Source organism: Taudactylus pleione, unplaced genomic scaffold, assembly GCF_031769625.1.
Source record: "Taudactylus pleione unplaced genomic scaffold, aTauple2 ptg000128l, whole genome shotgun sequence".
Lineage (NCBI taxonomy): Eukaryota > Metazoa > Chordata > Amphibia > Anura > Myobatrachidae > Taudactylus > Taudactylus pleione.
In genome coordinates this window covers 11,974,272-11,999,158 of record NW_028284530.1, presented here as the reverse complement: position 1 = coordinate 11,999,158, position 24,887 = coordinate 11,974,272, and the positions used below count along the sequence as shown (strand labels likewise).

The 24,887-nt window shown below is 42.4% G+C and overlaps 1 protein-coding gene across 5 annotated transcripts in view; it reads left to right on the top strand.

Moving 5' to 3' along the window:
- The window catches only part of WNK2 (WNK lysine deficient protein kinase 2), a 188,800-nt gene that overhangs the window by 106,803 nt on the left and 57,110 nt on the right, over positions 1-24,887 (top strand). For all 5 annotated transcript variants that reach the window (XM_088472734.1, XM_088472733.1, XM_088472731.1 and 2 more), the window contains one exon: positions 13,023-13,296. In XM_088472734.1, coding sequence (XP_088328860.1) covers positions 13,023-13,296 — 274 coding nt within the window. The remainder of the gene's footprint in view (positions 1-13,022; positions 13,297-24,887) is intronic.

The window sequence follows — 24,887 nt, the reverse complement described above, 5'->3', positions numbered from 1 at the left end:
AACCTTACCTACAAAGATGATGAGAATATTTGTGGTGCTTCAATTAGCTGTTCACTACTATCCCGAAGTGTACAGGAAACCTCTCCTTAAATTTTAGATATGAATATTTCTTTTTACTTCTATTTAAAAAAAAAGCATGTCACAGTTTTAGTAAGTAATGTCTTTAAGTAAGTATTTAGGTAAGTATGTCTTTAAATTTATGGAAGTTTTTATGTACATTTTTAACCAGCACTTGCATGTGCAAAATTTATATTTGTTATAGTTCGTCTGAGCTAGAACATGAAAAATCTTTAACATTTTGTTCTCATGTAGGAATAGAATAACATAAAAGTTAGTAGTTATTAATTAAATCTAAACAGTGCATTCACTTTTACGAAACAGGAAGTTCTCAGTACTGATGCAATCAGTTTTTCATGTCATTCATCCACTCTGTATTTCTCTGTTCAACGTATGCCCGTTTGCCGGGTTTATCTTGTGTGACATCGCACTACGCATACATCAGAAATGTGCACATACCAGTGTGGGTGATTTAGTGCCAGATGCATATTGAGGGCATATAATCTTTCTGCCAAAGAGGTGAAACGGGGTTGCTTTTATAGGCAAAGTTAACGCCAATGTAGACTATTATTGCATAAACAAACAAAAATATGCCTAGTATACAGTAGGTGCAAGTCCATGTTAAGGATAACTAGTAGTAATGTGGCATCATGTGGTGACTAAGATACCCAGCGCTAGCAGAGTCGCACTGGACCAGGTGTGCTGTTTAGCGCAACTGCAGCAATAATGAGTGAGGACAAATCTGTATAATGTATAGTGTTAGTATAGGATACACACACACATATATGTATCCTCTATTGGGCAATAGGTGTTCTGTGGCTTTGAGTATTTCCTCTACTGAGGATGCTGAAAGGATTGAAACTACAGCAAACTCCTTTAAAATGGGGCTTTCACTTTTAAACATTTATGTAGCTAAATATTAGTACTTTTGGACCTGAGTCGTTCACTGTACTTAGCAGGGCCCCAGCTTGTACCTATAGGCTGCTCTTTAGCCACACATTTACAAAAAGATAAATGGTAATTTCCATAGCAGAGGAGATCCAACACAGAAGCTATCAGTCAACGCCTTTAATTCCAATCTTTTTACAATGATTCCCTGTACACAACTTCAGGTTGTACGGTCGCGCTGTCGACTGCTCCCTCAGATAACAGAACTACAGGCACATTTTTTTCCATCTAATGATCTTAATGTCCCTGAACTGATGATCAGTGGCGTAGCAACGGTCCCCACAGACCCCACGGTGGATTGGGGGCGCCGCAGGGACGGATTAAAGGGGGGCGCGGGGACAAGACACCGGGGGAGGAGGGAAGGTACTGGGACAGCAGATACAGCAAGACCCTTGGGAAGGAGAAATCCAGGGGGGAGGGAGAGAGGAGGGGAGGGGCTGGTGCTGCATCCTCTCTCCCGGAGATCGGGACAGATAATGGGCAAAGATAAAGTGATGGTGGCCGGCATTAGAGACAGAGGGGGGGAGGAGGGGTCATAGTGAGTTGTCCCAGTAATACAGGGGAGGGGATCCCAACAGTCTCCAGGTGAGAAATGGGGGTATTAGTAGTAGGGAGAGTGATCTGTTGGTGAGGGGGGTCACCAGAAACTTTTTTTGGCAAGGGGTAGCAAAATTTATAGTTACACCACTGGTGTCAGCAATGCAGCCATCACAGCTGCATCCATTGTTTCACACATGATGTCCCACTGTGGTGGTTTCTGCCATCTTGGCTATTGCATTTTCCTGTGTGGCAATGGGCCTTCCCCCTCCTCAGGCTAATCAAGATTCAGTGTATGAGGAATGATTGATTCCTTCTACAGGAGGCACCCAATTAAGTGTATTATGTATGCGGCTGACAGGCTCATCCATCTCCCTAACCGCAGAGCCGTCACTTCTGACTTTGCTACATTAAGAATGCATGTATTAAAATGTAACCTTTAATGAACAAGGTAACCCACAGTTCTGCCATTTCTCACGTATGTGTAACCCCCCTTTACTCTCTCTAACAGGGGCACCAGGTTACTTACTGCATTTAGGCTAATGTACCCATTTTTTACCTCCCACTAAGTGGTGTACCTCCTTTAGATCAGTGCCTCCACCCAAGTATAAGTAAGTAGTATGGGCCTACTTGGGAAACCCCTATTATATCAGTATAGTGTGTATTGCTGGGAGTTACATGCACAATATACTTTGGTCATTAAAACCCATTACCGTCTTACTTAGGATCTTTGATCTTCGCTGCTTCATGCCATTTTCTGGGTTAAGTACGTACTCACTTTTAAGGTATTTTATCACTTTTATAGGGAAGTGAACAAATTAGTTAATTCATATATTAAATATTACATGGAAATGTAAAGTACACCAATTTATACATGAAGATATGAACATTTAACTGAACAAAGATGTACCACAGGTCATTAATGACAGATATAATTCTAGAAACACTTAATGACCAACTTTTCTATATTTTGTTCACTACTCTTACAGTACAGTATGAGTCCCAAAGTCTTCTGTAATGTTAATTTGCTTAACACTCGAGCAGCATAAAATAACTGGTTTCCTGGATGCTACTGCCTCTTACGTTATAAGCAGTAGAGAACGGAATCGGTATGATTTACCGCCAGACTCATGCCTGGCGGTAGGAATCAGGACAGCGGCATGCCGGCAGAGGAGGAAATCCCGATCGTCAAAGGTAAGTATTGTCTAACCTATTTCTACCCGCTAACCCTAACCCTCCCTTAGGGGTGCCTAACCCTAACCTTCCCCCCGTGCCTAACTCCCCCCTTCCCCACCGCCTAACCCTAAGTTCCCCCCCGGGGGTGCCTAACGCTAACCCCCCCTTCCCCTAGCCTAACCAAAAGTCCCCTCCGGGAGCCCTAAACCTAACCCTTCTCTCCCCCATCCCCTGCGGCTATCCGCGCCCGGCGTCCTTCGCTTGGGATGCCGGGCGTCGGGCTCCCAGCGTATGTCTAATGACAGGCGTCGGCATATTGACGCCTGTCTTTAGAGCCTCCTGTTCGTTGGCTGCAGCTACAATAAGTGAATTAGTCTTACTATACTGTAACCTACCCAGTTGCATAACATATCCTTTTGTTTCATTTAGGACAGTATCTTGTAGTGTCTGTTCACTGTGATATGAACTCCACAGTAGGAATCACAGCTTAACCAATGTCATAGGCTATACGTAAACACCAGTTTAAATGTCTCTATATAAAACCCCCCCAGCTCCAGAGTTTATAGGAGGGCAGGAGGTATGTACAGTACTATATATGACTGAACCTTATCTGGCTGTTGACCTCTGACTACTTTAGCCCTCTATGTGCCTTGCCCCTTCCCAGCTCTCCTCTCCACTGCTGCTGCTGCTAGTAGCTGTGTTAGAGCAGTGTATAATATAACCCACTGCAGGTAGGGTTCACTGTTGTGGATACTTTCACTGCTTCTGTGGCTCCCATTAAGCTGCCTCCTCACCTGGCTGGGAACTCTGGCCTCCCCCTCTGACAGCTGATCAGCTCTCTGACTGTAGTCTGCGACTAGCTGCTCACTACTACCTCTGCTCAATGGAACTTGCAGGTAGCTGAAGGAGACCTGGCCTCCCTCTTCTGACTCCCAGTCACCGGCTCTGGCATACAGCAGCCCAGTCAGCCGCCTCTCCGGCAGTGTGTCGCACTCCTCCCACTAGCGTCGCAGCCCCTGCTGTGCCAGGCTACCTCTCCAGCTCCACGCCCCTGTGCCTAGCAGGGCACAGAGGGGTTGAACAACCAAGGAAGGGAACTCCCGACTCCCTGTCAGCTACTGCTGACAGCTGTTATATACCTCACTATAACCGGACCCTCTTTTCCTGACAGGAACCAAGTCACTTCCAGCCATATCACTCCGCCCCTTCTTCTACAGTGCATGTGTATCCCATACACTGGGGAATATTTGTAACTCAAAAGGGTACATATACACAAGTTGTATAAATGTACATTCATTTATACATCAGTCACCTCAATAAACAATATAGTCAAATAAATGAACATATATCTGTATACCTAGGTTTACCTCACAAGTTATACATACATTATGTGTGTATATGTGTGTGTATATGTGTGTGTGTGTGTGTGTGTGTGTGTGTGTGTGTGTGTGTGTATGTATATATATATATATAAATATATACAGTCAGGTGCATAAATATTGGGACATTGACAGAATTTTCATATTTTGGCCTCTATTCACCACCACAATGGCTTTGAAATAAAACAAACAAGATGTGCTTTAACTGTAGACTTTCAGATTTAATTTGAGGGTAATTACATCCAAATCAGTGACTGGTGTAGGAATTACAACGGTTTCTATATGGGCCTCCCACTTTTTAAGGGGCCAAAAGTAATGGGACAAACTAAACAATCCTAAATCTAACTTTCACTTTTTAATACTTTGTTGCAAATTCTTTGCAGGCAATTACAGCCTAAAGTCTGGAACGCATAGACATCACCAGACACTGGGTTTCATACCTGGTGATGCTCTGCCAGGCCTCTACTGCAAATGTCTTCAGTTCCTGCTTGTTCTTGGGGCATTTTCCCTTCAGTTTTGTCTTCATCAAGTGAAATGCATGCTCAATCGGATTCAGGTCAGGGGATTGACTTGGCCATTGCATAACATTCCACTTTTTAGCCTTAAAAAACTCTTTGGTTGCTTTTGCAGTATGCTTCGGGTCATTGTCCATCTGCACTGTGAAGCGCCGTCCAATGAGTTCTGAAGCATTTGACTGAATATGAGCATATAATATTGCCCGAAACACTTCAGAATTCATTCTGCTGCTTTTATCAACAGTCACATCATCAATAAATACAAGGGAACCAGTTTCATTGGCAGCCATACATGCCCACACCATGACACTACCACCACCATGCTTCACTGATGAGGTGGTATGTTTTGGATCATGAGCAGTTCCTTTCCTTCTCTTCTCTTCCCATCACTCTGGTACAAGTTGATCTTTGTCTCATCTGTCAATAGGATGTTGTTCCAGAACTGTAATGGCTTTTTTAGATGTTGTTTGGCAAACTCTAATCTGGTCTTCCTGTTTTTGTGGCTCACCAATGGTTTGCATCTTGTGGTGAACCCTCTATATTCACTCTTGTGCAGTCTTCTCTTGATTGTTGACTTTGACACATATACACCTACCTCCTGGAGAGTGTTCTTGATTTGGCCAACTGTTGTGAAGGGGATTTTCTTCACCAGGGAAATAATTCTTTTGTCATCCACCACAGTTGTTTTCCGTGGTCTTGTGGGTCTTTTTGTGTTGCTGAGCTCTCCGGTGCGTTCTTTCTTTTTAAGACTGTTCCAAACAGTTGATTTGGTCACACCTAATGTTTTTGCTATCTCTCTGATGGGTTTGTTTTGATTTTTCAGCCTAATGATGGCTTGCTTCACTGATAGTGACAGCTCTTTGGATCTCATATTGAGAGTCGACAGCAACTGATTCCAAATGCAAATGTCACACCTAGAATCAACTCCAGACCTTTTACCTGCTTAATTTATAATGAAATAATGAGGGAATAGCCCACACCTGTCCATGAAATAGCTTTTGAGATGATAGTCCCATTACTTTTGGCCCCTTAAAAAAGTGGGAGGCACATATAGAAACCGTTGTAATTCCTACACCGTTCACCTGATTTGGATGTAAGTACCCTCGAATTAAATCTGAAAATCTGCAGTTAAAGCACATCTTGTTTGTTTAATTTCAAAGCCATTGTGGTGGTGAATAGAGGCCAAAATATGAAAATTCTGTCAATGTCCCAATATTTATGCACCTGACTGTATATAATTCTTTATTTTTCTTTATTTTTTTTAAAGGGGCCCCAACCGTGCAATCTGTGGTCATGGCTGGGCACACCCATAAGTATGGACCCCTATCACTGCATTCCCACTGTGGGTCCTTCATGCCTCAGTCCAAAACTGACTGGAGAGACGTTTGTGTTTTTTGAACCTTGCTACGGCAGCTATCATGTCTTTTTAGATTGCTCCCTATTGACATATTGTTTACATCTAACTTTTTAGATCAAGTGCAGACTAAATTTCTCCTAAGACAAACGCATAAATGACAGGGCTATGACAGATTTTCAGCTCCAGACTACAAAAAAAACCAAGCCTATGTGATAGGTCAGAAGTATACCCTTTACTACGCACAGCAGAGGTAGCCATTTTGTGGGCTGAACAAATATAGCGCCTATTAAATTGCCATGAACTAAGGACACATCACTGAGAAATAAGGCATATATGCCTCTGTGCTAGTACTGTAACTGGCTTCTAGAGAATAGGCAGCACACTGATGAAAATGGCGACCACATAAGGTATAATTGATGCACTTTAATAAACAAGCACCAACCTACATGTGGGGGGATGATTCATAATGCTGATTATAGCAAATGTAGGAGTCTTCGAAATAAGCACATTCCCCATATGTCCTGCATGATCTCAAACCATCATTAATTTGCTTACACAGGGTCAAAGCAAGGCCTATCGTTAATAAGATGCCTATTCCAGCTTTACACAGCCACTTGTGCTGTGCACGCATTATCTCCCTGCAGAGCGTCATCCTCTCTGTAATCAGAGCAATGATTGATCCAAGTATTGATGTCCTCTTCTTAGAATACAAACATGCTATTGATCCAATTAGAAAAATCTATTTTCTTTGCTTGTTGTTAAACTATTTTTCAGGCATCTAATATTTGATCTTCTGAACACGATTACAAAAAATCTGTTCAATGCGAAAATAGAGAACAGAGCTACCAAAGAAAGCAATGGCCAAATGGAAGATTTGCACTGTTTTAATATATATTACATACATACATACATACATCTCTCTCTTCACAGGTTGCTCAGACCCAACTTAACTGGCTCAAATGCCTACATCCAAGGTAACTGGTACCTTCCAATATAGTCCGTATAATTCAGAGCTCTCTGAGACTTGTAATGATGGTAAATCAAACAGAATCTTTAATGTCTACGACATTTCGGGGAGTACCCAGTCTTCAGGAAGACTAGGTACCTCCCGAAAAGTCGTAGACGTTAAAGATTCTCTTTGATTTACCATCATTACAAGTCTCGGAGTGCCGCCAAATTATACTGAATATAAATATATCCTATCTATCTAGATTATATATATATATATATATATATATATATCTCACACAGTCACTCTCTCATTCTCTCTCTCTCACTCTATGAACCCTACAAGGTTTAATATTACAAGGGAGAAGCAACAAGTGGTTTATAACCTCCAATGCCGGGGTGACTGATCTGTCTAAATAGGACACCAAAATATTAAGCAAAGTGCATATTAACCAACACAAAATATGTAGGACCACCACATGGTAGTGTTACATGTAGCTACTGGAGCAATGAAAATATATTCTAACTATTTTTATTTTCAGAAAACAATGAAATTAATGGTAGCACTATCAAAATGTTCTTTGTTTCAAGTGGGTTGGGTACTGGGTGCCGGCTGTCGGGTCCTGTTGGTCAGTATCCTAACTCTCCTCCTCTCCACTTTTTTTTTTTTTTTAAGCCTAGCCCTAAAAATCATTGTCTACAGAATGATGGTTGACCTAATGACTAAATCGACCTTTTTACGGACAACATTAGAATGTGTCATCCCTCTGAATGTCGTCCTTTTTTAATGTCAACTGGTACGAAGAAGGAAGGTGGCCACAGTGTGTGGAGAATGTGACCTTGCCATGTTGGGACTTTTTGGTGCTCCATTCACTGACATTGTGCTGTAGATTCTGCTGATTGGGCATGGCCAGACCATGAGCCGTATCCAATTAGCCCCGAACATTGTTCGGGCGCTAATTGATCCCTGCGATTGTCGAAAAACGGGGATTTTTCGATGATTATCCCAGTTTTTCGACAATGTTTTTTTCACCCTATCCTATTATTTAGAACAAAATAATAGGATAACTCTCACAAAAACACATAGGGTCCGCGATAAGCTCGCAGACCTATGTGTTTTCGCCTTTTTTTAAGCTGAAAAAAATGGCACTTATCGTGGATTATTTATTGGAACCTATCAGGTCCCGAAAAAAAAGCCCCGATAAGTGCTGGTGTCGGGCTGACTTCGGGGCTAATTGAAAAACCCCGGGGAATCCATTAGCGCCTGAACAATGCCATTTTCACACAGAAAGCAAAAAAACACTTATCAATTATAAGAACCGCGTATCCGCTTTCTATCATATTACTGGTGTATTGCAGTGATATTAGGGCAAACGATAAAACATTTTTTACTGACATGTTATACCACAATGTTTACAAATGGAAACCAGTAACATCTAGATGACAAGTTACAGTAGGTTAGGTATGGCAAGCAAGAGGTTTACCAGACCACAATATTTTAAACTCATTAGTTTGCTATTTATATAAACAGTATTAGTTGTGTCTGGGATAATTATTTCTTAGTGACATAAGAATTTGACTTTGTTTTTATGGATGTCAACAATATACCAATGGTTGCTAACCATGAAGCTAAAATATCCCAGGATGTAACAGAGAGCGTGATGGGCACAATGCCGCAGCTATAGAGTGAGATAGACGTGTGTAAGAGGTAACAGATCAGAATACTTGGGGATGAGGTCACATATGTAACCCTGGTTAAGGGTTAAAAGAAATATTGTATTAATGACAATATTCTGAGGTAAAATATTCTCTCTCTCTCTCTCTCTCTCTCTATCTATATCTATATATATATATATATATATATATATATATATATATATATATATATAATACAGCTGGTGCATGCATGATAATGTACCAGATTAATAACTGCAATGGATTATAGATAATACACCATGGGTCCTGTGCAGTATAATGTAACATCGGTATAATTCAAGTGAACAGTCTAGAACCTTATTCCTTGAAGAAGGCCCACCGGAGGTTTCCCCTGTAGGCCAGTCCAACCCTGTATCAAGTACAACCTTTCCTTTATATATGGACTAGCAGTATTCAGCTTGAAGAGAACAAAACAAAGGAAGACTGTGGACAATTTATAACGAGCATTTTAGTTCTATTGCGTGTCTCACAGTCGGACTCAACTCACAGATTAAAAAAAAGGCATTAATGAAATGCTTGTATAAACAAGGCAAGTCTGGAGTTTATATGAAGATCTTTAGAGAGGGGTCCTCACAGACTCTGCGAGGCAAAGTGTTCTAAAAAGTTCAAACTTAAAAGCTAAAAGCTTGTGCCCATAATGACATATAGAAGATTCTAGATCATTCTCGCCTACTTTCTGTTGCATATTTTTGGGAGAAGCGCGGAGAGCCGTTTCAGATGGCCACTTCAGGGTGTGTGGCTGGATTATTGCATCATTAAACCCCCCCCATGTTGCAGCAAAATGGTGCGAATCATTGGTCCGTCACGAAGGAAAGAGGTTAAAAGTATGCAATTTGCGCCATTGTAGTCCCACTCCCTATATCTCCCTATCCTACCCAAGATGGGATACACCCACTATTCTGGGGGTGCAGGAGACTACCTGAATACTAGGTCTCTCGCTCCTCCCTGAAGAATTGGTAAGTATGTTTTAGATACTGCTATTTATCCTACATCTGCAGATCAATGTAAGCAAGTGGGAAGTATAGGGAATCAGAAGCTATTAAAGTGTCTTTGACCCTGGTTATGGAAGAGTTTGAATATCAATAAACAAATCTTGAAACACATTTACCATCTTAAAGGCAGCCAGTGAAGGGAGTAAAGCATGGGTGTTATGTGGCATGAACAGAGCCAGTTAGGTACTGTAACAGCCTGGCTGTGGGCCTGTTTTAGTAGGTTCAAGCTGGGAGGAACAGGTAGAATTGCAGTAGTCCAGGCATGAGGACTCGTGTCCATGTTGGAGTGCAGGAAGATCTGAGGGAAATCAATGCTTGATTATGTTCCTCAGATAAATACTACATACTTAGACCCCCATTATGCTTCACTGCAGTTTCTATTCGCATTATTAATTGACTTTCCGGTACAACATTTTCTACTCGGCTATTTATTGGTGTCTATTGTAATTTTTCAGCACCTATTTCTCGTAAACTATGTTTGACATTTGCATATGTAATTGCAAAAAAGTAACAGCAACCTGTAAAATATGTTTTAATTGCTGTGCTCTTTTGGCTTTATATTTTATAGACCTTAGGGTGACTTTAATTTCCTTCTGCAACATTTACTAAATACATTTTGTTCCATGTTTTTTTTTTAATTGCTTGCTCTGTACTGTAGGCACACCTAAATACAAAGAGCTATACTTAATTGTTTAATTCTATAAACACAATAATTCATGTATTCATAAAAATTGCAGTATAGCATGTACACATACAAAGGGATGCATTTAATAAATTTAATCATCTGAAGGTGAAGGACCCCTTTATTGTCTTTACTCTGTTACAGAGAACCAAGAAACTAACTTTTCAAAATAAGACTGAGGTCTTGGGTTCGATTCCCACTACAGCCCTAACTGAGTGGAGTTTGTGTATTCTCTGGTTTTCTCCAACATGGAATATTTGTGTGTATATAAATACCTGGTAATAAATAATAAAATAAAAACACACTAGGTTAATTGATTTCTGCCAAAAAATGAACCCTACTGAGTCTGTGTGTGAGGGAATATAGGTTATAGGTGCCAATGAGACAGGGACTAATGTGAATGATATATTCTCTGTAAAGTGCTGTGTAACATGCGCTCTGTATAAATAACTGTTAATAAGTAAAACATTTAGAAAAGTGAAAAAAATTGAGACAAACACAAAGGTGATTTTGTCTCCTCTGACAGTCTAAGTATGTCCACTACTGCACCACTAATGTTGTCTCTCTCAAACTAAGGGGTCAATCCAATTCCACGTGAAGGGTGCGAGTTGCCGTTGCAACTCCGTTAAAGCACTGGCAACTGCACCACATCTCGTACCCCTCGCAGCTGGCACCGACACCAAATTCGTATAATTTTGCCCAGAGCCCTATGGGGCTGCGTGCACTTTTATGCAAATTTGAGCTGCCGTCAAGTGCGCCCGTTGTCGCGATGACTCGCACCTGTGAGTACATCGCATAGAATTTTATTGACCCCCTAAAGCTTCAATTGTGTCAATTCAATTACCCACAAATTACTTGCGACGCAAGTATATGCGGCTTTATGCTGTACCTAAAGTAGCTTTGGACTAGCAGACTTTTTTGTTCACAGCCTGCCTCATAGGGCTATGTACAAAAATCAGCAAGTTCGCGAAGAGATCAGGCTGCTAGGGAGAGTTCAGCTGCCATTACCGGTGTTTCTACACTGTTGCGGGGGCAAGTTAATTGAATCGACCCCAATGAGTCTATGGTGGTAATATTGACTGGTCAATGGGGTGATACACTGAAGTGCCAAAAGTCATAGGATGGATACCTTGTATCATGTAGGATCCCCTATAGCCCAGCAACTCGACGTGGCATTGATTCCACAAGTGGACGGAAGACCTCTGGAGAGATGTTGACCCATGTCATACTGGATAGTTTCCCACAGATGCCTGATATTTGTGGGTGCAGGATCTTGGGTGCAAATGGACCTCTCCACCATGCCCCATAATTATTCAATTGGGTTCATGTTTCATGAACGTGATGGCCACACCATTCATCAGAACTCTCCAGAATGCTCCACAAACCATTTCTGGACAACTTGGGACAGATGACACTGTGCATTATCCTGCTGGATTATTCCATCGTTGTGGGGGTACATGAAGTCCATGAAGAGCTGCAAATGGTCATCAAGTAATGCCACATGGCGGTTAACAGTCAGTGACCTGTTCAGGCAGATCCAACCCATGCCACGTGAAGACACCTCACACCATTATGGAACCACTACTAACCTGCACAGTGCCTTGTAGACAACTGGGGTCCATGGCCTCATGGGGCCTGCGCCACACCTGAAGTCCTCTAGTGTCCAATTAGTGACGTCATGAGCTCAGGTGAGGCGCTGTGTCTGGTGTTGTAGTGTTAATGTGCACTCAGGTGGGTATTCTGCTTCCAATCCCATGGAAGCTAAAGAACACTGCACTGACTATTTGTTATGTGTCTGGTACCTCCTGCATTGAATGTGGAAGTGATTTTGACCCACTGTCGCTTGTCTGTTACCACGGACAATTCTGGCCATACACCGCTGATCACGATCATTAAGCACCAGTGGTAGCCACTACGCTGTCCACGGTGGGTGGTAATGCCTTCAATGAGGTATTCCTGTTACACACGTGACACCGTAGATCGAGCAATGTTGAATGTCTGCACCACTCTGGAAATGGAATGTCCCATCCATAGGGCACCCACTAGCATGTCCCATTTGAACTCTCATAATTCAAGTCGCCTTACCATGAGCAGCCAATCCGGTGTTCAAACTGACTCATGAGATGTTAGATTATAAATTATGCAGGTCTGAGTATTTCCAAGATGTCACAGTAAGATGACACCACCTACCATTACCTTTACATACAGCTATGCCATGACTTTGGGCACTTCAGTCTATATTTTCAACTTCTTAAACGGATTGCACTGTGTTGTGGAGTTATCATTCCTTTATTAACTCTGTTTAGAGCACATGTACAGCAGGAGTATTAACATGCAACCCTCCAGCTGCTGTGGAATTACACATCCTGGCTTGCCCAGCAAACAGTTTTGCTATTAGGGCATGGTAAAACTTTGTCAGGGCATGCCAGGGATGTGTAGTTCCGCAGCAGCTGGAGGACCATTTGTTGAATACCCCTGCTGTACAGACAATGGTATATTTAGCTCTGTGGATGGGATCGGGTGGTTTATCATCACAATTTTTAAGAAGGGCATAAGATGAGACCTCCCGTTCCAACCATTGCAGTAGTGTTTGAAGCTGTTTAGTGCTCCTGCATACACACCTATGCAAATGAGAAGGCCTGATAATTGCATAGGTGTGTACCCAGCTTTAAAATCCATACATAAAAATCTAATTCAACTCTGGTGTCTTCTTAGGTTGAATCTGGATTCTTCCACGAGAATGATGTGAAGATTGTTGCAAAGTCAATAAAAGATCGAGTAGCGTTAATCCAGTGGAGACGGGAGAGAACTCGCCCAGAGGATGGCAAGACTGAGGAGCTGGAGCAGGCAAATGTGCTGCAGACCCCCTTAGCACCACTGGCCCATTCTTCTCACATAGGACAACATATTTTAAATGAATCGGAGGAACTGGAAAATGACCAGCATTCATTTTTGCCCAAACTGCCCGCCAGCATCACTTCCGTAGCATGTACGTATCTGTTGTCTTCACACACTACTTTGTGAAGTCTTGAAAACTGATGTCCACATTATGTCAAATACTGTAATAGTCTAGAGTGTTTAGGTTCTCATTTTGAGACCTCCTCTGCAAATTGCCATATTTGCAAAATATAATCAAACCTCAGGACTTCTGTAAGTAATGTCCAATTCCATTGATCATATTTGACCAGTGAGAGGTTGAAAGAGGAAATTGAATTTTATATTCAAACTTAATTTATTGAAAGGTTGAATTTAAAACCGTATATATGAGAACTATAGGACAAGCAGCATGTGCGTAAACTATATTGGCTTCACCTATTTTATGACTTGCTTTACCAGTTGCGTACAGTCTTATATCGCCGCACATTTTATTTATAACATCCAAAAATAAATGTTGCATTTCACAAGGCCACTCTGTTATCAAATCCACTTACATTCTATTTCATCCAAAAAGCGACATGGTAAACTACATTTATGGCTTGGCTAGTTATTATTGTACTGTTAACAGAGATATTATGGGGTCCCGGACTGTAGCTAGACAGTAATTAGATAGGCGATGTCTAGATAGACACTAGATGTTAGACAGTCAATAGTTTGACGGACAAAAGGTCAACAGAGACAAAAGTCAGACACCCTAAAGTTCTACATGTAAGAAGATCGACAGGTACAAAAGTTCAACATGAAAATGGTCGACACAAAAATGGTTTACACATTTTTTGTTTTAGGGTTAGACTCTTACCCCCACAGTTAGGGTTAGGCACTTACCCAGATGGTTAGGCATCAAGGAGAGGGTTACGGTTAGAGTGAAGATTAGGGCTATAAACAAAAATAAAATTTGTCGCCCATTTTCATGTGGACCTTTTGTACCTGTCGACCTTCTTACATGGCGAACTTTAGTGTCTGACTTTTGTCCATTGACCTTTTGTCCCTGTCTAACTATTGACTGTCTAACATCTGGTGTCTATCTAATTACTGTCGATCTCTTATACCACACCCGATATTATGCACTAATAAAATAAAAGCTGAGTATACAATATGTTGCAATATCCAAACATACAATGTAGGTCACTCCTAATAATGTCTTTTCTTAGATTCAAACTTTCTTTAAACATGTCTGTCAGTCTATAAAAATCCACCAGCTGTTCAGACTAGCCTTATAGATATATGTTTAGTCAGTTATTTATATAGCACACACATTGTGCATCGCTTTACAGAATGTATTCATTTACATCAGTCCTTGCCCCAGTGGAGCCTTACAATGTTAGAAGACGATTGGATTGTTTGAAGAAACTGCAGTGCCTAGGGGAAGTCCTACACAAACTCAGGGAAAATATACAAACTCCATATAAATAGAGACCTGGGGGTAAATTTATAAAGGGGCTCTCCCTCTCCAGGGCACCCAAGGTCTGGGCTGATACCCCTGGGCAGCAGGTGCCGGGTTGATTGTGTAAAATAGATTGAAGAATAATGTCTTTTACAGTAGAACTAGAGGTCCCAGCAAGCCTCCCCTGCATGCTGGTACTTGGAGCATCACAAGTAACAGCATATGGAGCATTATTATTATTTATTACCAGTTATTTATATAGTGCTCACATATTCCGCAGCACTTTACAGAGCATATTTGGCCTTTCACATCAGCCTCTGCCCCAGTGGAGCTTACAATCTATATTCCCTATGACATGCTCATACACACTAGGGTTAATTTTGTTTGGAGCCAATTAACCTACCAGTATATTTTTGGAGTGTGAGAGGAAACTGGAGTACCCGAGGAAAGCAGTGATGTGCGGTCAGGTGAGGCAGAGCCTTTCCTGTCCTACTTTGCTATGCTCCAAAGTTTTGACTCTAAAAATAAGAAAAGAATTAAAGGAAATATTATAAATATCTTTTTTGTATTCTAATCCTTTTTTTATAGTCGAAACTCTGGAGTAAAAAGTGTATGGCAAGTGAGGCACTGCCTCCCCTGTCTACCTTTTTCACACATCCCTGATCAAAACGCACCAAATTTCCAGTACTATATACAGCTGCACCTTTGTATAATGCCCACATGAGCCCTCGGGTTTATACGATATATGTATCTGTAACTCTGACTCTGATAATAGCCAGTGCCTCCCCAGCCATTTACCTCACCGCACATCACTGGAGGAAACTCACTCAAGCACAGGGAGAATATACAAATTCCACACAGTTAGGACCGTCGTGGGAATTGAGCCAAATTGTTTGTTTAAAAAGTTGTATAAAGCAGCCAGCATCGAGAACATGCTTACCAAATAAAGCGGTGATATAGCCAGGGCCGGATTAAGGTCTGTGGGGGCCCCTGTGCAATAAACTGGTGGGGGCCCCATCAATTACATTATCAAATATAAAAAAAAAGTTTCAAGTGATTTTCCAATATTTCTAAAGTTAACTAAAAACAATTAAAATCACACAGACACATCTCTGTACCTGAAAATAATCTTTAGTTACAGTAGGTGGAATCTTTAGTTAGGTGGAAATCTCTCTCTCTCTCTCTCTCTCTCTCTCTCTCTCTCTCTCTCTCTCTCTCTCTCTCTCTCTCTATAGTGTGTGTGTGTGTGTGTGTGTGTGTATATATATATATATATAATGATATATCAGTATATAGATACATATATCTGTATATACACACACGTGTGTGTATGTATGTATATATATATATATATATATATATATATATATATAACCTTGATTGGATTTGACCTGTAATGATTAGGGATGAGCGGGTTCGGTTCCCTGAGAACCGAACCCACCTGAAATTCGGGGATCCGGGGCGATCCGAGCCCAAGCCCTGTCTGCCCCGGATCCCTCTCCTGAGGCAAAACCTCGAGATCTGCTGTCGGATCTCGAGGTTTTGCCTCGAGCGGCCATTTAAAAAAAATGCCTTTGCCTTTAATGGGCAAAGTGCTGATTGGCTGACAGAGCCGTCTGTCACGGCTCTCTGCCAATCAGCATTATGGTGCTCATTTGCATGTAGCACGGACTCGGGAGATCCGTGCTACATGCATCTGTATGATTGACAGTGACACAGAGCACAGATGGGTCAGTGAGACCCATCTGTGCTGCTGTGTATTTCAATGACACAGATGCACGCACGGACCAGGAGATCCGTGCTACTTGCATCTGTGTCATTGACACAGAGCACTGACGGGTCCGTGAGACCAGTCTGCTGCTGTGGCAAAAAAAAAAACCTGTGTAAAAAAAGAAAAAAATGGCGTGCGCCCCCCCCAAAAAAAGAGCAACCAGCCCCGGGCTTTAGTGACCCAGTGCTTGGTGTGCTTAAATACAGGGGACAAACGACGTAGGGGTCCCCTGTACTTAAGCACAACCAGCACCGGGCTAGTCAGAACCAGCGCTGGTTGCCAAAATACGGGGGACAAACGACATAGGTCCCCCGTATTCTGCGCAACCAGCTCTGGGCTCTGATCCGGTCCTGGTTCTAGAAATACAGGGGAAAAAAATGAGTAGGGTTCCCCTGTATGTTCCAGAACCAGCACTGGACTTTTTCTAGCGGGGGGCTGATGCCACAGCCAGGGGAGACCTTTCACCGGGTCCCGCAGCCGCAGCATCAGCCCTGACCGCTAGTCAGCCCAGGCCGGGGATCCCTGGAGAGCTGGGGACCCCCCCAATAAAGGGGTCACCCTATCCAGGGCACCCCAGGCCCAGGCTGATAGCCCGGGGCTATCCCGCCACCCCTGGTGGCGGTGGGTGGCGGGTTGATAGTGTGGTGTAAATAAATATCAAACATTGTCTTTACAAGTAGAACTGCAAGTCCCAGCAAGCCTGCCCCGCATGCTGGTACTTGGAGAACCACAAGTACCAGCATGCAGGGCATTAAGGGCCCACTAGTACCTGTAGTACACCTGTAAAAAAATGTTTAAAAAAAAACACAGGACACACACACCGTGGCAGTTTAAGTTTATTAAACATACATACACATACTCAAACATGGAACCCTGTAGCATCGGTCCACTTGTCCGGTAAAGTATCCATAGGGGATCTGTGGAAAAAAAACATACTCACCATCTCCTATGCGAGGTTCTGTCCTCTTCATTCCAAAGTAGGCTTCCCCGGACTTGGCAAAAAAAAAAAAAACGAAAACCCAATCCACGAACTTAGTACCGTTCTATAGAATGGTACTTCCCGAATGAGAGCTTAGCGAAGGGGTATCACCATGGAAACCCCGCTGCTAAGCATTCATTGGCTGAGAGAGGTCATCTCCCGTCTCTCAGCCAATGAACAGCTCTCTCCATTGTAGTCAATGGTGGGAACTGCAGGGTAAACTTTAATAACCCTGCGGCTCCCAGCATTGACTACAATGGAGGGAGCCGAGAGGAAGGACTTTAGAGTCAGAAACGCGTTGGTGGAACAAGGAGGGGAACCCCCAGTTGGATTGGTATTTATCCCTGCGTTTTTTCACATCTTGAGTGCCAGGTGTCCGCACCATTCTGGGTGGAGTGGCCCCTGTACCTAGGCGGGATATTATCTCAATCCATGGGATAACCCTTTTGCTTTTTGTATGAAGAGTGATATATATTTTTTATACATTTTATGGGATCAAAAGCTTTTTTTTATTATGTTGTTTGGACAAGAAACAATACTGATTTTATTGGAAGTGGACATTTTGTTACGAGGTATACAAGGATGCCATCTAGATGAATGGAGGAGTACTGATTTCGGGGTGTAAAGATACCTTTTGGGGAACGGTTAGACCTGATCCCAGGTGAGTCTATTCCCAGCTGGTTCTGACTAGCCCGGTGCTGGTTGTGCTTAAGTACAGGGGACCCTTACGTCGTTTGTCCCCTGTATTTAAGCACACCCAGCACTGAGTCACTAATGCACGGGGTTGGTTGCTCTTTTTTGGGGGGGTGGCACGCCATTTTTTTTCTTTTTTTACACAGGTTTTTTTTTATTTTTTACCACAGCAGCACAGACGGGTCTCACGGACCTGTCATTGCTCTGTGCCAATCACACAGATGCATGTAGCACGGATCTCCCGGGTTCGTGCTACATGCAAATGGGCACCATAACGCTGATTGGCTTCCTGTCTGCCACTGCAGTGCCACTCCTAGATGGGCCACGTGTTTGTGCCGCCCACTTGTGTCGCTTAGCATAGTCATCCAGCTACCTCGGTGCAACCTTTTGGCCTAAAAACAATATTGTGAGGTGTTCAGAATAGAGTAGAAATGAGTGGAAATTCATGTTATTGGGGTTATTAATAGCGTAGGAACAAAAAAAGGCCCATTTTATGTGATTTTAGCATTTTTTTTAATTTTTTAAGAAAAAATCCAGATCCAAAACACAAAATCCAGAACCCAAAACACGGAAGGGTGGTTTTGGCAAAACCAATCCAGATCCAAAACACGAAGAAAGCTCCAGATCCAAAACCAAAATACGAAAAGTGGCCGGTGCACACCCCTAGCAATGATATAAATGTGACCTGTAATGTGTGCCTATTATATGTGTAGAAATGTGTGGTACCTGCTTGTCAGCTGTCTACAGTAGCTCAGCTCACAACCACACCCGGGGAATTAGCTTGGACGTCTGATTCATCTTTGAGGACTCGGAGTCTCCCCTGCAGTGCTCTTTGAGTTGCTTACAGTGATTAGTTATAGCCCCGGCTCTGGTCCTGAGTGAGCAGTCAAAGTCTCGCAAGATGTGACGTTATGATCTCATGAGACTTTGACTGCTGCTTACTCGGGACCAGTGCAGTACAGTGAAGCTCCTCGGAGAAGCTTCCTAGATGTACTGCTGTGTTACAATGTCGGTCCTCGCGGGCGGCTGCTGTTAGGAAGCAGCTGAGCAGCTGCCGAGGAGGACCTGAGTGCGCACTGGTTTTTTTTTTGTTCTAGTTGTGGGGGCCCTGTGTGTGTGGGGGCCCCTGAACGACCACCCCTGCTGCCCCGCCTTTAATCTGACCCTGGATATAGCGGCCCAAATATAGAATGTTTCACACAACAAACAACAATTATTATCTCTTATCCCCTTTAGTTTCAACATATTTGCTATGGTATAGCCACCCATTGAAAAGACACATTTTTGATAGTAACAAACCTCTTCTAACATAAATGTGCTGTGAGTATGAACTCCCCATAACAGGAGCATAGGTTTCTGAGACTCCATCCCTGGATAAAGCTGTGTATAAAGCTGAGCCTTCCCACGTGAGATACTGTAGAACTAGCACATGTACAGTACATAAAATGTTTTCCAGTTTTTTCAAACATACTTGGTCACTTTAGAAATACTGTAGCTTTGATAGTGTCCAGTGGAGCTTCTCAGCTCTATTTATGCAAGTACTCATCTGCAAGCTGTGAAATTTTGCTTCTTATGCGGACTTGGCAGCAAACAAGAGATGCAACTAACTCTGAATACATAGCAATTGTGCCCCCTTCCCTTTGCAAGTAACAGGAGCAGATGTGAATGGAATGCAACGATAATTGGGTGCGTCTTAGACATGTTTGGCTTATTAAACACTGCCTGTGGCCGTCATCCTCGTCGGCTACAACGTGCACCAGGGTTTGAGTACCTGCAAGTCATATCCCCCTCCCAACAGGAGCATGTTTTGCCGTTCAGGTGGCCATCTTGGGTGCATTTTGTGTGCGTCTGAACACTCTCTCTCCAGCTCCCAATCCCAGCTCCCTTTAGTGTAGGGATTTCTAAGTGGCAAAAGATGGGTATCGTGAAAAGACTCGCATGCACACATTGGCATTCTCTGTTTTATTGTGCACTGGGCACACACAGCTGCACCATAGCAATATTACATGGCACTCCCGAGGGCCAAAGTGCAACCTTAACTTGGCTTCACATTTGCACTTAACATCCCACGTATGAGTTGGCTAGCATACAACAAGCTAAAAATCATCTAACTTAGCTCTGTAAAATTATATTATAAAATTGTTTTGATACATTAACATTCCATGTTTAAAATGTGTAAAAGTTATGGCAGCTGTCATTTCCATAGCTGCATTTACTGTACTTCTTTTATGTATTTGCTGCTCTTCTGTTCAATTCAATTATGCATGTACTATATATGTACATTAGCGTTGACATGTTTTAAATATGTCTGTATTAGGGCTTAAGTGTTGTTCCTTACGAGATGCATGCAAAATGTACTTAGTATTCCAGAGTAAGAGTATCACTTACACACCTATCCTAGGACATAGCTGAAGGATGCTGTCACGTTGTGAGTAACCCTAAGCAGGAACAAAAGGATCACTGTAACAACCTTATTAAGCCAAGCTGTGATGGTTCTCTTTCATGAATGTAGCTGATCAGTTAACCATTTGTTACACAGCTTGGCAGAGGTGTAATCAATTGATCACTATGACAGAAGCTAAAAGGATATTCCACTGCAGTTTTAACAACATTCAGACTGACCAGAAATTAAGCAATGGTTGATGGTTCGTCCAAAGTTAATTTTAAAAAAATAGCGTTCAACTTGCTCTGTCATAGTGATCAATTATTTATTATTTTCACAATATTTCAAGCTGTGTACATACTGCCCTTTAGTCATCTCATTGTCAAATGTTTTCGTGGGAGGATGTTTTGGAAAGAAAAATGAACTCAGAAAATTGTCTTCTAGAAAATTTAAAAAAGATCCAGGATGATAATGTCAATTAGCTAAACAATGGAGTTGAGTCTCGACTGACACTATTTTTGCTAAATAATATGGTAAAACCTAGAACCCAAGAGGTAACTGAAGAGGCTTCTGTATATTGTTGATTGCCAGCTTTTCACAGGGGCTCGCCTACAGCAGGGCTGAAACTAGGATTTTTGTCCCCCGAGGCAAGGCCATAATTTGTCCCCCCGCCCCCCCTCCCCACAAAAAATACAACCTAGAGGACGAAAGGGTGTGTGGTTTTGTGACACCAGTAATGCCCCTTATAACACATTATGCCACACATTAATGACCCTTGTAACACATTGTGCCACAGTAATGTCCCTTATAACGCATTCTGCCACACTAATGCCCCTTATTCATTAAGCCACAGTAATGCCCCATATACAGTAAGGCCCCGTATACTTTATGCCACAGTAAGGCCCCGTATACATTATGCCACAGTAATGCCACTTATTCATTAAGTTACAGTAATGCCACTTATTCATTAAGCCACAGTAATGCCCCATATACATTAAGCCACAGTAATGCCCCATATACAGTAAGGCCCCTTTTACATTATGCCACAGTAAGGCCCCTTTTACATTATGCCACAGTAAGGCCCCTTTTACATTATGCCACAGTAAGGCCCCATATACTTTATGCCACAGTAAGGCCCCATATACATTATGCCACAGTAAAGGCCCATATGCATTATGCCACAGTAAGGCCCCTTTTACATTATGCCACAGTAAGGCCCCTTTTACAATATGCCACAGTAAGGCCCCTTTTACAATATGCCACAGTAAGGCCCCTTTTACAATATGCCACAGTAAGGCCCCATCTCCCGTCTCTTTCCAGCCAGGGCCGTGCGGTGGGTGAGCTCGGGGTGGCATGGGACGAGGCTGCCACATGCTGAGCAACTGTCAGTATTGCCGCCATTGTAATGTGGCGCCGCTCGCAAACCAATTGGAGCTCACGGGCCGGCAGCCTCTGCTGATTGGCTGCCTGTCCGCGAGCACTGATTGGTCTGCGACCGGCAACCCATTTGACTGACTTTTCCTCCGTGCCTCTCAAGGCCGGGATGCGGCTCCAAACCCACATGAGCAGCAACCTAGCCTCACGGCAGCCTCTCCCCGACACCCCCCCAAGTCCGGCACCCAGGTCACATGCCCCCTTATCCCCCCCCAGTTGTGGCCCTGCCTTCAGGAAAGTATAAATTCAATGTAGCTAATAGTTAGACATAAATGCTAGAATTGCATTAACTACTTGGTAAAATTAAGTTGTATCAGTGTCCGTTCAAGTATTAATAAAGTTTTGTAGATGCCTTAGTCCTCTATTCTCAGTTACCAGTCAACCCACAGGTTGCTAACTTACAGCATTTTTGTGACTTCAGAGATGCACATGGTGTTCCATGGGACCTGGATTCTCCCATCATGCACCTTATTCACTCTCCATTTCATTATACAGTGATGAACTTCAAATTGCATTTACACAGGCTGGCATCCTTTCCTTCCATTCACCGCCAGGAATAAACAAATTACTGAGATTTGTAGACTAGAGTAAGGTGGCTTGGTAGAGCTGAAGACCATTGGCTTGGAGGAAGCATTTCCCAAGGAACTCTGGGCCTGATTCAGCAAGGATCGCAATTACAAAGCTGCATGCAGGCAGCTTTGCAATTGCGATCCTTGCTATTAAGCAAATACAACAGGAAGTGTATTGCACCCCCTGTTGCATTTGCAATCCCACCACTGCGATGGAGGTCGCAGGCTGGGATCACCATCGCAACCATCGGTGGTCAATGGTTGCGATGGTGGATGGCGCCGGGTCTCTGGCCAGCTGAGTAAGCCTCCACTTACTCAGGATGGCCAGCTTGCCATCTGATCAACGCAGATCCTGGGCTGGCCACTCCTGGGTAACTGGGCGGACATGTCCCCGTCCTGCTGCCCCCGCACCATCCCTTAAATGCCTCTGTCTGTCAATCAGGCAGAGGCATTCAAGAGTCTGCGTGCGACTACACATGACCCATTCTGCACACTCACAGAATTGGTCCTGCGCAGATTCCCAATAATCATGAATCTGCAATCAACTTGTGTGCACTGCTCAATCAGGCCCTTTGTTCTGTTCTGTTTATGACTGTTCGTCTTGCTGGGTTCACTGGTTAGAACATACTGTAGGCCTCTAATGTTAATGTCAAGCTACTATAGGTATAAGATTGTATTCTTTTCTGTATTTTAAATATTAACAAGATGTAAAAATCACATTTATCAAAGTATATATAGTTTGAGAACTCAAATTGCACTAGATTTGATTACAGAACCATTAATTGTCTTGCTCATTCTATTGTTCAGGCTACAGGAAGTATAATTACCTTCTGGATTCCACGTGACTTCTTATTGTATTTTTATAATGACAAATAAAATGCAATGTTTGTAATAGAAATATGATCATCTTAAATTAACATTTACTGGAAATGCTTAAACTTTGCTCATGACTTAAGTAATATTTATACAAATGGAATAGATTAGAAATTGTGGGACATACCATTCTGTGTGGGAGTTTTGGTGTTGATCATTAAGTTTTAAAGTCCTAAATTATTTATTAGTAGACTGTCATTCTTGGTTTCTGAGCTGTCCATGGTGTTGGAATGCCCTATAATTGCTTTACTTAGTATATATTCCCTTCTGCTCCGTCCAGTGACTCTTCCTAAGTTCATATTGTGAATTCAGCAGAGATGTCAGGGTGCATTTTTCTAGTAAAATATAATTATTAGCGGCATATGGTGAGTGATGGCTGTGGTCATTTTCTGCATTGCGTTGTACAGTCTAAAACACATAATGCAAACCTCAGCCTGTCAACTAGATGAAAAGATTTGTTTTCTCTTTTTGTCCCATCCATTATGGTGGTAGAGGTTAATTAACCTGGTCTCCCATGTCACTGGGACCTGAAACTGTGCAGTGCTCTTTATGTCGTTTATATTGTGAAATTAAGCATTAAGACACTTAAGAAATACAGTATGTGTATGTGTGTACATATACACAACACACACACTACTACTTTTCAGCAGGAACTCCCCTCTCATTAACTATGATGGGCCAAAATGTATTTTCCATAAGATAAGTTACAGTATATTTTAAAGTCCCTTTTGAATGCCTTCTTTTCTAAATAAATAATTAAGAATTAATAGTTAAGAAGCGCCTGTGCATCATGCATAAAGCAGCTTCAGCCTCCTATACAAAGACCACCTTCTGTGGTAGTGTTGTTTGGATGGCACTCTTATGGGTAAATTTCTTAAAGTGACAGTATTTAGAAGTGGAGATGTTGCCCATAGCAACCAATCAGATTCTACTTAACAGTTAACTAGCACCTTCAAGAAGATAGTAGCTAGGATCTTATTGGTTGCTATGGACAATATCTCCACTTTTAAAAACTCTCACTTCAGTAAATTTACCCCTTAGACTCCACGGTGCAAATAAAACATCCAACATTTCATGTCTTAATGCGACGTTTCTTCAGGGATAACAAAATAATAAACCACGTATGTACTTTTATAATGATTTCACCCAAGTGTCCATGTTGCAGTGCTCTTGCCCCCACAGGGAGCATGATGACATTGTTATGCTCCATAGCATTGATGTACCGACACTGTGCAGGAGGTTGGTTCTGTCGTGCTCCCCATCACCATAGTGACACTTAAAACAAGAACAACATTGACTGCCGGGCAGCGCTGATATAAGCATAAAATATAAAACCGTTTCAGAGTCTCAATGTACAAGGACAGAGAGATGTTCCTGGAAGCAGTCATCACCCTGGGCACTAAAGAAAGGGCTACTCTACTCTCAGTTTTTGAGAGTCTTCAGGATTTGCAGTGATAGAAAAGATGCCATCACAGAAACAGAATTCATAAGTGTACCAAATTTATTTCAAGAGGATATGATCCCAAACTGTTAAGACAAGCTAAAAACAAGGTCCTG